The sequence below is a fragment of the Varanus komodoensis genome, unplaced genomic scaffold (genome assembly GCF_004798865.1).
Source record: "Varanus komodoensis strain SLA01 unplaced genomic scaffold, ASM479886v1 scaffold47, whole genome shotgun sequence".
NCBI lineage: Eukaryota > Metazoa > Chordata > Lepidosauria > Squamata > Varanidae > Varanus > Varanus komodoensis.
Window position 1 is genome coordinate 6,073,364 of NW_025336045.1, and position 13,624 is coordinate 6,086,987.

Below are 13,624 nucleotides of genomic sequence, written 5' to 3' on the forward strand. Positions count from 1 at the left end.
CCTGGTACAGCATTTCATACAGTCCATGCAGCCAAAACTCTTGGCCTGAGGAGCCCATTTTCTGAGGAAGGCACTCATAGGAAGGTGACCCTCAAGACTGCCTGGGCAGCTGTGGCATTGGAAAGTGCCATGACAACCCTTTTCGTATCTCATTTTGGAAAAATACCCTTCAGAGAAAGACATTAAGGGGAAGTATCAGCAAACAAGGGGAAGCCAGAGCTCTCCCTACCCTTGCGCTTATCAGCACAAGGCCCCAGCTCATGTTCCCAGAGACATTTCCCTTAGAGAAGTCACATAATATGGTTTGTTTCTCCACCCTGGTGCTATCTTGTGCTAGCAACAGCATACCATAGCAGCAGCACACAGAGCCCTTGACTACAGTAAGGTTTACTATTTGTTAATAATTTGTTATTTAGAAACAAGTGTTGTTATGATTGCATCTTGATGGCCATTCTTCATGACATCAGTTATAGTATGTCATTTTAATACATTTTTATACTTGCTATACACCATTCTGAGAGCTTTTTGCTAAAAGAACAGTATATGAAAGCTTCAAATAAACAGTAATAAACAATAAATTATATTTCTATTGAAATTATACTAATTTTAAAGTATAATAATAATTTCTACATTTGCATCTATAGAGGTGAATGAGCAGATCCACATTTCATGCTATTTGGCTCTTTTTCGGCGAGGAATGAAGGAACTAGGCAAAGGCACTGGTAGGAGGCCCAAGTGGTGCAAGGCCACCTAGAGAGACGCTGCTTCATCTGTTCTGGTCTTGCGCAGGGCAGAAGAAAGGAATAACGGAGGAGCTCCTGGGGTGCCCACGGGTCGAAGCCACCCCGACGCTTGTCCCTCGACGGCCTCAAGACCACCTTCCAGAACCCGAAGAGCAACCTTTGGGGTGGGGAACTTAAAGCTTATAAAGCCGTAAGTAATCGCCCCAGAGACGCTCCAAAGGCTACTAGAGCGGACGAACCGCGTGGGCAGACAGGGCGCCCGAGCACGACGAACGAACCCAACCCGGAAGCGAAGCTGTCTGCGCTGAGCTCTTCTTCCGGGCCGGCGGCGGTTGCCAAGGCAACCAGAACTAGGCCTTTGTTGCTATGGGGACGACTACGGCAACTTGAAGGAAGACTTGAAGACGGCCTGAGAAAGGAAAAAGCGGGCGGGATGTTTGTCTACCTGAGCAAAAAGGTGGGAGCGGCGCTGCGGGCGAGCCTCCGCGCCTCTGCCATGAGCGGGCCGCGCCGCGCTTTGCGCCTGCGGGGAGGCTCGTCCGAGCTTGGCGGGCTCCGAAAATCCTGGCGCCGCCGGACCCTCGCGGAGCAGGCGGCTGCCTCGGCTCTGGGGCTGGCCTTGGGGTGCGTGGCGCGGTGAGACTGCTGCTCCCTAAGCTGGTCCAGCCCGCGCACGTAATATCTGGAAGGGCTCAAAGTGGAGGGGAAGAAAAGGTTGCAGCAACCTGTGTTTCCTTCTTTGGGTATCCTTGCAGTTAGCATTTCAGTAAAGACAAGACATTCGTACTTGTGAGACCATAATCTTGAACACGGTTTCATGGGAAGTTCAACCTGGTTGAAGTTGATAACCATGTGTACGATTTCACTGCAAGTCTCATACATGTACTAAAGGCATGAAGGCTAGAAAGCTGGACGTTGTAGAACTTTTTTCTGTTTAACCAAGCGGAGAATTGTGTGTCACCAATTATTAAAATGCATGCTGTTGCAAGGAAGGTAATTTTAAGTTTGAAAAGAAAGTAATTGTTTCCCGTGCTCCCTTAAATTCTCATGCTCCCCTCAGTTGGAAACTACCTGTTCCAATTTCTGCATGCTGATTAAAAATTTAATGAAACACTTAGCTCTATCCATTGTTGCCCAGCTGTCCAATGATAACTGGTTTTTCTGCTGTGTTAGGTAGTGTATATTTTTTATTCAGTGAACGCCTTTGCATGGCAGAACACAAGTGTCCCCCCCCCCGCAAACTTGGGTTGTGGTGAACATAGTAAGAGCAGGTAGGTATGCTGGTTACCGCTGCTGGATTGTCCCTGCTGCAAAGCAGAAGAGCAAGATGTCCTGTCTCTGGGTGATTAAGCATGATGAGTGATATCTTGGTAGTTGAAGGAGAGGTAATCCAGACTTGTAACCCAGGAATTAAACAATGGAGTATTCATGGGTTATTTATTCCCAGTGGGACTGATCATATGAGGGAACCAGAATGCTCACTTTGCTTCATTCAAAATAACTTGGAGTTTAAAAAATTAGCCTGGGTTGTTACGACATCAAAGCAAAATTTCAGAATTGAACTGCATCTCAAAGCATGCACGGTCAAAATTGCTTTGTGGACTATAGGGTGTACTAAGCTCAACAATTTCTTTTATGGGCAGCAGTAGTTTGTACACCTAACAAATCTTTCTGACACTAAAGCATACCTTAGAATGGAAAAATTATTCTATTTATAAGCTTTAAAATGCTAGAACAGGCCATAGTATGTGGTCAGCAATGTATAATTTAGCTTTAATGTGATTATTGCTTTCATTACAAAGAAAATGTTTTGTTTCAGATTACAATTCCTGGTAATGTTAGACTAAGATCCATTTCTTGGAGCAAGGACCAAGGCTATATAGCATGCGGTGGTGAAGATGGCTTGCTGAAAGTTTTAAAATTAGAGACAAAAACAGGTATATGCCCATGATACACTTGAAAGCAACTAACATTTGCCTCAATACAAATGGATCATCATCCTAGTGTATGAGATGACCTGTTCATTGTTTGTGCTTTTGCTATGTAGCCAGTGTGCTTTCCCACTTCTTGCCAACATGACTTGTGCCAATGTAAATCATATGATCCTGATTTGTGGGAACACTGCAACTTTCTTGGTGTTTTGCTACAATACTGCAGGGTACATTTGTGGCTATCCCAAATTCATAAGTTTTTTCATTGCATGGAAAAACCATATGAACAAACTTACTGCAGTAGCCACAGCATTGAGAGATGGGGACAAGATGAAGAGTAGCTGTTTGGGTGAATGAAGCAAGCTATAAGAGCTGCTTTCTAGATCACAAATGCAGAATTTCATGTCTGGGGGACAAATCTGGCCTTCCCACAGGCTCACTACGACTCCCTGGTGTCCATGTCTGCTTTCTCCTTATCACCAAACATTTGGGAACTCCTCAGCTTTTGTGTATTCTCTGTACTAGTTCCTTGTACTGTATTATCTGTAGTAAAATGTTGAAATGTTTCTCCTAAGGTTTGGTTACAGTGACCCAGATTTCATATATATGTGGCAGGGGGAAAGATCATGTACCTGATCATAGGCGTGTCTACTTGGAAATAGGTCAGATTGAACTGAGATTTACCAAAGATCTGTTAATCTCTTTAAATGAAGGAGGACAGCATTTTATTGATCTTTATCTTGATCTCTAAAAGCTGCAGACAAAATACTATATTTTAACCCTAACCCTAAGCTCTAGAGAGTGTACAAATTATGTCTTGGATCTTAACTTCTCTTTCATGAATGAAATTAGACTTTTCTATTTCATTATTTCCTGTGTGTCCAAATGTGCTCCTGAGAATTGGAAAACCTTTGGAAACGATGTGGGATTTGTTGTTGATATATTGTAAGGGATTATAGAGTGAGCATGTTTTAAAACCATGTTTAATATGCCCCCACCCCCTTTCTCTTTTAAGAGGAAGCCAAATTAAAGGGACTTGCAGCACCTAGCAATCTCTCAATGAATCAAACACTTGAAGGTCACACCGGTAAGTGCCTTTATATCCTTATATTTCGTGCTTATAAAGAACAGATTAGAGGCAGTATCCTAGAATGTGCTGCTCTCTCTTTTGCATCAGCGGGAGTGACTGTGGGCACAACTGGTAATTAACAGTTCTAAAAATATCTTTGGACATGCTCATTTCCGGACCAGAACAAGTTAGCAAGTTTCCTTCTCCTGTTTATGGAACACAGCTAAAAAAATGAAATTACTAACATGTCCAAAGCAGGCAGACCCTACTAAAAAGAATATTTTCATGATAATGGGAACATTTTTGTAATAAGTTGCACTGGGAAATACAATTGAAGCACTGAAATGTATTTGCTGTGAAAAAATACGTGCTGTGTTAATTATTATTATATACCACATGCTTTGTGGGGATTAATCCAATTAAATCCTACATTTTTTTGTGATCCATTTGAAATTTCTGTGCATGAGAAAGGCAATTTCTGCAAATTCATCCAACAGACAATCCTCAGCTAGCTTTGAAGGATTGGCTAATTGGCCAGAAAATTATGGGAGATGGTGTAGGGCAGGGGTCAGCAACCCACGGCTTCGGAGCCGCATGTGGCTCTTTCATCCCTCTGCTGCGGCTTCCTGTCACTCAAAATATGTGTCACAACCGCCAATGTGTGACACCCGCCGGCACGTGATTTATTGAGCTTTTCGACCCCCGGTAGGCCAACCTTGGATAAATCCAAGAAAATAAAAGTTTCAGAAGAAAACAGAATGTTTAATGGTATGTGGGCAGATTCATTTGCTTTCACTGCTGACGAGATTGGTTTACCAGTCTGCTTAATATGTGGTGAGAAATTGGCAAAGAACAAAAAGTGAAATATTGCAAGACATTTCCAGAATAAGCACACAGCCTTTGCTGAAAAATATCCGGATGGAGATGAGAGAAAAAAAGCCATTTTGGAACTGATGCGGAAGGTTGATCTGAGCAAAAATCATTTCACGAAGTGGATCAAGTTTGCAAATGCAACTACATATGCTAGTTTTGCTCAGGAAATAGGCACGGAAAGCTGCAGGTGGATAATTTAAGTTTGACTTTTTATTTCATAAATACGAGGAGGACTCAAATAGACATTGAGTATTTTATTTGAAAGTAACCTTCAACCCAGCGTCTTTTTTTTTCGGAGTTCAAAATGTTTTTGTTGCATGCAAAAATAAAAAAATTTCTCTGTAGCAGTTCATTGATTTCATAAATGCAACACACTATAGTTTTTTTTATACGTAGCATAAAGATAAAAAAGATACATGCAGTGTTATCTTCATTTCAGATGTCAAAAGGGTTTTGTGGCTCCCGGTGTTTTCTTTTCTGTGGGAAGTGGGTCCAAATGGCTTTTTGAGTGTTTAAGGTTGCCGACCCCTGGTGTAAGGGAAGGAGAAGTTGGAAGATACTGCCTTTTCCCTTCTGTTTGAACCCCTTCTTGGTTGAAGGCCTTTGCATTCTCAGGAGGACCTTCTGTCAATGGAAAAGTGTAATTCGATGCTTAAAAGCAAACATATCTAAGGCATAAAGAAGAAATAATAGCATTATTAAAAATGCAATGTTTGTTTTAATGGACTTGAAACAAACAGCTTTTAAATATACTTGTTTAAATGTATTGCTGTAATCCAACAGTATAAGATTCTGTAATTTTCTAGGTGCTGTGCAAGTAGTGACTTGGAATGAACAATATCAGAAATTAACTAGCAGTGATGAACATGGACTCATCATTGTTTGGATGCTGTATAAAGGTAGGTGATTTGCAGGAAAGTGGCTACTGTGTCATGGGTGGCAGTATTTCAAATAGTAAGCAGCATTGAAATTTGGGCAGTGGTTCTTCAGTTGTTTAATTGCAGGCTTCAGTGCTCCAAGTAACAGTATTTCTTTTTAAAACTCCTATTTTGGAGGTTTAGTTTGATTTATTCTTAGTTGTACATTGCTTTTTGTCCCTCTTCTCCTAAATAGCAATACCCGTTGTCTCTATCTTGGGCTGACAATCTACCCCAGGCAATTCGAATGTTTATGGGCATTCTTCTATATCAGCACAACTGCCAAGTCAGTGTTGGGAGACAGCTTACACTCACATCATTCGATCAAAACTAGAGTTTTGGTAGTGCATCAACACCTTTTCACAGCGGCAGGATATTAAAACTCAAAAAATCAAAACCATCGAAATGGTGAAAAAAACTAAGTTTTAGTCACATTGATTAAGCGGACTGTTACAGAAAGCAAGCTATTATTACTAAATGTATTTGAAGGCTGGAGACCAGCGACAGATTATAAGCCAGACACCTCTGACCACGAGCATCATCATTACTACCTTCATGTCTGTATTGTGAATGAAGCTCTTACAGAAGCATCTGTGTGCCTATGTATTACTGTTGATATGGCCTAAATGTGTATGCAATAAGTATTTGATCAGTTTTTATATTTTTGTCTCTTTCATAAATAGCATTAAGTAATAAGTAAGTGAGTTTTCAGTGGTTGCTGTATTGGTGTATAATAATATGTTATAATAATAATAATGTATTTAATATACAGTAAAATATCTTTGGATTGGGGATGAATGTGTATGAAATATTTCACTAGGACTACAGTCCTATATGAACTAACTTAGGAATAAGTACCATTAATGCGAGCTCAGTAGAACCTCTGATTAGAATAGCATTGTTTTGCACAGGTGTTTATGACCATTTTCCAATTCTTTATTTGTTTCTTATGCATACAGAAGAAACCCTTTCTTCTTTGAACCAGTACCCTAACTCTAACCCCTACCTTCCCCAGAGGGGTGACTCTGTATTTAGAAATTTAGTTTCTTATTCATTTCGGAATCAGTTTGTTCAAAATAACTGATTTTTTATTATGATTTATGTACAGTTTGTCAGTACAATCCAGTCTACATACAGTTGGATTTCTGTGCAGTCAAGTATAGAAGTTTCCATGCTAAATATTAAAATTAAGGATTACATTGCTGGCTTTTGTTACTGAGTGTTAGCATACTTCAAACATACACAAATTGATCTTGTATTCAAATATTTTTCCTTTGAATTTTTGTATATCAGTTAGAAACAAGGCAATATTGGCATAAAATTCGAGTTTTTACATACTTACCCTTGGATTTAGTACTAACCCCATAAATAATATATGTGGTTTCCTCCACAGGATGAGGTGATGATGCTATCTTGGAAGCTTTTTAAAAAGGGATCTGATGAATTCATAGAACAATAAATGTATCAGTAGCAAATTTAGCAAACAGGATGTTGGCCTAATCAAGCAGGGCTCCTCTTATATTTTTCAGTGTATATATTTTGTGACGTAGCTGAACTCCTCTTTCATATCTCTACCCATAGTATATGGCCAGAGAAATTCTGCACTTGGGAACAGAGTACAAGTATCTTTCATTATTTTTAACAATTGGTTTATGTATCTTTTTCATAGCATAATAGCTTATTCAGTATGTCAGCTTCTGTGCAGAACAATGTCAGAAAAGATAACACTTAAAGCAATGCACATGTAGAAACACTGCCAGTTTCTTCTCCTTTTGAAATTTAGGTTTATGGCCTCCATATCCTATTGTTCAGTGGAATAATTTGATCCCAGACCTGTTATATATGAACACAGCCTCGGTGAATACTTCACTTATTGTATACTGTTCAGTGTAAAGGCTTGTGTCCATGGTACAATTTGGGTTATGAACAGTACCTTGTAGGTTAAACACACAGAATAACTGTTAGCATGTTTTGATGATTTTCAAAAGCCCAGATATCTGTGTAGTTAAACTCAGTGAGTTGAACTGAAACTTGGACTTATGCAAATAGAAGGGCTCCTCTAAATGCAAGGATCTGAGATGCAACAGAACCTCCTACCAGATGCAGGAAGCAATTTTTACTTACTCCCCCTTTCAGTCCCGCTCTCTACTACACACACAGGCCATTAATCCCCCAAACCAGGGCCTGTATGTGTGTGTAGGTGGGGTACACAGAACTCAGGGATAATTTGGATCCAACTTAGTTACCATTTCTGCCAATAATAGCAGCTCATTTTTCTTGTAATAAAAATAGGTCAGGTAAAAGATAGGAGTGTTGGAGGTCTGGTTGAATTTTCATTCTTTTCTTCCTTCAGGTGCTTGGTATGAGGAGATGATCAACAATAGAAATAAATCTGTTGTCCGAAGTATGAGATGGAATGCTGATGGACAAAAAATTTGCATTATATATGAAGATGGAGCTGTGATTGTTGGTTCTGTGGATGGTAAAGTATTACTTGTATGACTTGTACTAGCCATATTAATAGAACTTAGAATTTTTCTGAAGTTTTCATAGTCTTTTACTAAAGACAAATCCTATTCAGAAGTTATTTCCCCAACTTCAAAGGGAGGGAGAACAAGACTCCATGCAGGAGCTCTATTTCCAACTTCCCTGTCCTGATCAAATCCACACATTGATGGATGCAGGGGAAACCTAAGAAAAATGTGCAAAGAATCTCTCCACAGTCAGGAGTTTCAGTCGCATATAGTTCCTGATCAAGTGGATAACTTCTAAAGCATTTATCTGAACAAGCAAGATCCCCCTTAACACAATAAGAATATTTTTGTTAGAAAAAATATAACCTCTGTTACACTTAGCAGTTGCTACATTCAGTTGGAATTATCTGACCACAGAGAGACAACAGTTACCATGTACTCATGTTTTACATTGTAATTTGATCACTCATTAGAGATGTCACTTTCCCCAATAATTTAAATTTAATACATGAGTCATTCTGAAATAATCCAAGTAAATGCATTGAAATGCATATATGTGTGCGTTTTTCTAGTAGTTTCTGCTAATAGTTCAACACATTAAAACGAGACTGACCATATTTACATTGATTTGTATCCAGTGCCATAAATAGAATACTGCTGTGTTCATGGAATGGTGCTTTCCTGTTCCTTCCTTGCTTCTGTAGTCCTCTGTTTATGCCATTAATCTGCTTTAGCAATTTGCAGGACTTTCTGGAACAGAATAATATGTGATGGCTGCCAGAGGCGGAGGAAGACAGTGAAAACTGGAGAACCCTCTTATACAGCAACAATCACACCTTTGGATCCAAGCCTATATGACTCAGAAGTTAGATTTGTAATAAATAGTTTGAAAAACTAAAGATTATAGGTTGTTGTTTTTTTTAAGATAAACCAGGTTTATCTTTTGCAGTATATATGGATAAATTTAAAATTCTTCTGTAAGTTACCATTTTGATTTTTTCAACTTTTGCAATGGAACTTCTGTAGTATTTTAAGTAGCATAAAGCTTTGAATGGTTGAGGGCTATGTTGAGCATATTTCCTGTTAAAAGGGAATCGTATTTGGGGAAAGGATTTGAAAGTGCAACTCCACCATGTTGCATGGTCTCCAGATGGCAGAACCCTACTCTTTGGAATGGCAAATGGAGAAATACACATTTATGACAAGCATGGGACTTTCATGGTAAGTTCAGAGGTGTGATACTGTACTCTACAAAATAGCTTACTCTTAGTTGAGTTCACAGTCCAGTTCCTAAACATTTCTGCCTGCTCTACTTGGATGGAAACTTTTTGTAATGTAATGACAATACCTAAACACTGTTGGGTAGCCATTGAAAAGATTATCATATCATAGTGTTTAAAAGAGCACAAATACAGAGGCTGCTGCTTACAGCAGTCAGTGAAGGTGTTGTAACTGAAGTCAGTAGCAGTAAATTGGATCGAATGCAAACATTCCGATTTAATTGCTATGTGGATTGCAGTCATATCTGTTGGGGGGGTTCATTCTTTCTTATGATATTTCTGTTATAAAAGTGTTTTATATCCAATCCCTCAGAATGTTTATATACAAACATTTAAATGAATAGAACTCATTCTACAGTTTCATCTGACTGTATACTTGGGAGGAAATCCTCTTTAGCACAATTGGGATTGTGTTCAAAGAAACATAGCTAGGATCAGACTTACATCTGCCTGAACCACATTAAGGTCATGTTAACATATATTTATTAAATATTTTTCATTTTAGATGAAAATGAAAATGAACTGTTTGGTAAATGTAACTGGAGCATTCAGTATTGCTGGAATACATTGGTACCCTGGGACAGAGGGTTATGTTGAACCAGATTGTCCATGCCTTGCTATTTGTTTTGACAATGGAAGATGCCAGATAATGAGACATGAAAATGATCAAAGTAAGCACAACTTGTTACAATACCTCTAAAGAAGTATTGTGAATTCAGTTGCATGAAGATCTTGCTTAGGAGTGAGACAACAGGACAGTCTTCATTTAAACTTTTTGTGTGTTCTCTTTCAATCTGTTAATTATACTTGTTTTCCTGTCAATCAGATCCTGTTTTAATTGATGCTGCTTTGAATGTTGTGAGTATCCAGTGGAACCACTGTGGAAATGTTCTGGCAGTTGCAGGTTTCCAGAAAATAGCTGCACAAGATAAAGATATAAATATTGTGCAGTTTTACTCTCCATTTGGTGAGGTAAGTTCATTGTTGTTTACCTGACTGGTCCTGCATATATTGGTTCTATTGGTTGAATAACACCAAACAGTGGTTCCGCATATTAAATCAAGGTTTTCAAACCATGTTCCTAGAAAGCCTGGGTTCAGCAGGAACAGGAACAGGAAACAAGCTTCCCAGAAGGATATCTTCCCCAGTACTACCATCCCTCTTCTGTGCTGTGCAGATGCCACATAGTACTGGGCATGTCCAGATGTTTTGAATTCCAGCTTCCTTAAGCCCTGGCAGCATAACCAATAGTCAGAAATGTTGGGAGTTGTAGTCCAAAATATCCAGATACCTACATTCTTCCTACCCCTGTTCTATGTCAAATGCAGTTTGAGTAGGTAACCAAAGCTAATTAAAGCCCATTTAGGTGGCCCATATGTGTTTGCGCCCCTTGAACCTGGCTCAAAATATGTTGACATATAATGCTTCCCTGACAGACACCAAAGAGTTTTATGGCAGAAAAATTGTTGCGCAAAGCATTCAAAAATAAAAAAGAATAATAGTGACCTAAATTCTCCTTATGTGATGACCGTGCTATGATGCTTGGAAATGTGAGATTAGGATACAGACGATACAAAATATTTCTGCTTCTAACTCAAATAAATAAATGATCTATATTCATTATACACAATGAGTTGATCATTGTTTGTTTGCTCTGTGTTTCTGCTATGATGATGGATATTTTTATTCTGTAACAGTTTATGAATGATATGAAATACATGGTGTTGGAAGGCATAATGAATGATCAGAAAATTCAGAAATACATAGTTGTCATAGTAAGGATCAGTTTAGTAGTGGCCGATTATAGATAATTTGCTAGCTATTATTACTAGTAAATGTACATTAAGAAATATTCATATCCTTTAGAGGAGATGCCAATGACTCCGTCTGGTCAGGTATTAATGGATGAATTTCATTTATTGCAGCCCGATGATGTGGACAAGGTGCTTGGGATGGTACATCCTACCGCCTGCTTACTTGACCCTTGCCCTTCGTGGCTGCTGACCAAAGCCAAACACGGGATTGGTTCCTGGATCCTGGAGGTTATTAACGCCTCTCTGAGGGACGGCCAGGTGCCCGCTCCTTTAAAGGAGGCGGTAATCAGACCTGTCCTAAAGAAGGTGTCCCTGGATCCAGAGATGGCCACCAGTTATAAACCGGTGGCCAACATCCCATTTTTGGGCAAGATGTTAGAACAGGTGGTGGCAGGACGACTCCAAGCACTCTTGGATGAAACTGATTATCTGGACCCATTCAGTCCAGCTTCAGACCTGGGTACGATACTGAATCTGCCTTGGTTGCCCTGTACGATGACCTGTGCAGGGAGAGAGACGGGGAGTGTGTCCCTGTTGGTTCTCCTGGACCTCTCAGCAGCTTTCGATACCATCGACCATGATATCCTCCTGGACAGGCTGGCAGGACTGGGAGTAGGAGGCACTGCTTGGCAGTGGTTCTGCTCCTACCTTGATGGCTGATTCCAGAAGGTTGTGCTGGGGAACTTTGGCTCTGCACCGTGGCAGCTATGCCATGGAGTACCACAGGGTTCCATTTTGTCCCCCTTGCTATTTAATATCTACATGAAACCGCTGGGAGAGGTCATCAGGAGGTTTGAGCTGCGGAATCATCAGTACACTGATGATACCCAGCTCTACCTCTCTTTTTCAACCAATCCAGGTGAGGCAGTGGCTGTACTGAACCGGTGCCTGGCCAAGGTAATGGGCTGGATGAGGGCCAATAACCTGAAACTCAATCCAGACAAGACAGGGGTCCTGTTGGTGGGTGATTCAAGCTCCTGGGTAGGTGACTTGGGCCTTGCCCTGGATGGGGTTGCACTCCCTCTAAAGGACAGGGTCCGCAGTTTGGGAGTGCTCCTCGACCTGAAACTGTCATTGGAAGCTCAAGTGACTGCGGTGGCGAGGAGCGCTTTCCTTCAGCTTCGGCTAATCCATTAGATACGTCCCTACCTGGAGGAGGATTGTCTAGCAACAGCAACACACGCATTGGTTATTTCCCGGTTGGATTTCTGTAACGCGCTTTACATGGGGCTGCCCTTGAAGACAGTCTGGATACTTCAGATGGTGCAGAACAGAGCTGCCAGAATGCTGACAGGGACTGGGTGTTATTCTCATAACAGTCCTCTGTCAGCTCCACTGGCTTCCCATCAAAGTCCGGGCTCAATTCAAGGTGCTAGTTATTACCTATAAAGCCATAAACGGCTTGGGATCTGGATACCTAAAGGAACGCCTTCTTCCCTATTTGCCCTCCCACCCCCTGAGATCAGCAGCAGAAGCCCTCCTCCGGGAACCCTCTGTGAAAGATATTAGGAGGCAGAGCACCCGGAAGAGGGCCTTCTCTGCAGTGGCGCCACAGCTATGGAATGTGCTCCCCAGAGAGGTCCGCCTGGCACCGTCATTATGTTTTTTGGCGCCAGGTTAAGACCTTTTTATTTCATCAATATTTTAATAAGCTTTTATATTGTATGTTTTTTAAATATTATATTTTTAACTGCAGCCGGAGTGGGTAGATTAGTTTATGTTGATTTTTATGTTGATATTTTGTTGTAATTTATTTATATTGATATTTGTATTTTATTTATGTAAGCCATCCTGAGGCTTTTGCAATAGGATGGCGCATAGTGCTTTTTTTGTAAAAAAAAAAAAAAAAAGGTGCCGGAACTCACATCGCTGCTGGCAGTAAGCACTCAGTGTGCGACAACACACACTAATCCCAAGCCGAGCAGCGTCCCAAGCTGGGTGGAACAGACGCAAAAGCAGCCCGCTGGCACTATGTTAATGATGTTTGCTGCTGACCTATGCGGACAGGAGATTCAAAATCACTTTGTAAAATCCATTGGAAAAAAAGGTGGCGGAACGCTGTTCCGGTGCGTTCCATGACAAAAAAAGCCCTGTATCTCAGGGTGTGGAAAAGTGGGAAATGCAATAATAAAATACCCCTTCTAAGTCATCTTATTATACTGTCATTTACACCTTTGTTCATCTAATCACACACATACAATACATACATTGTACTATATTTATTCCCAGTTTAGAAATGATTACTAATACCTTATAACCAATGAATGGATTATGTCATTTCAGCATTTGCGTACGCTGAAGATTCCAGGCAAACAAGTATCAGCTCTGTCTTGGGAAGGAGGCGGCCTAAAAATAGGGCTAGCTGTTGATCAGTGTATTTATTTTGCAAATATTCGGCCAGACTATAAGGTAAGCATTGCAATGCTCTGCTTTGTTGGAAAGCTTAAAACATAATTACTAGCATTGGGGAAAGGGTGTTTGGAATGATGACATAAAAAGAGATGATTGCTTGGGTTAATCTTT

At 40.3% G+C, this 13,624-nt stretch overlaps 1 protein-coding gene across 2 annotated transcripts in view; it reads left to right on the top strand.

The window, feature by feature from the left end:
* Positions 1 to 600: 600 nt before the first annotated feature.
* Positions 601 to 13,624, top strand: part of WDR35 (WD repeat domain 35) — a 40,980-nt gene continuing 27,956 nt past the window's right edge. The window contains exons 1-9 of one of the 2 annotated variants that reach the window (XM_044445203.1): positions 601 to 611; positions 1,521 to 1,526; positions 3,690 to 3,761; positions 5,423 to 5,515; positions 7,887 to 8,015; positions 9,098 to 9,228; positions 9,793 to 9,958; positions 10,114 to 10,259; positions 13,385 to 13,510. In XM_044445203.1, coding sequence (XP_044301138.1) covers positions 3,734 to 3,761; positions 5,423 to 5,515; positions 7,887 to 8,015; positions 9,098 to 9,228; positions 9,793 to 9,958; positions 10,114 to 10,259; positions 13,385 to 13,510 — 819 coding nt within the window. In that variant the 5' untranslated portion in view covers positions 601 to 611; positions 1,521 to 1,526; positions 3,690 to 3,733. Of the gene's footprint in view, positions 612 to 1,118; positions 1,201 to 1,520; positions 1,527 to 2,562; positions 2,681 to 3,689; positions 3,762 to 5,422; positions 5,516 to 7,886; positions 8,016 to 9,097; positions 9,229 to 9,792; positions 9,959 to 10,113; positions 10,260 to 13,384; positions 13,511 to 13,624 lie in introns of those variants that run through there. The other variant, XM_044445202.1, reaches the window with a different exon arrangement.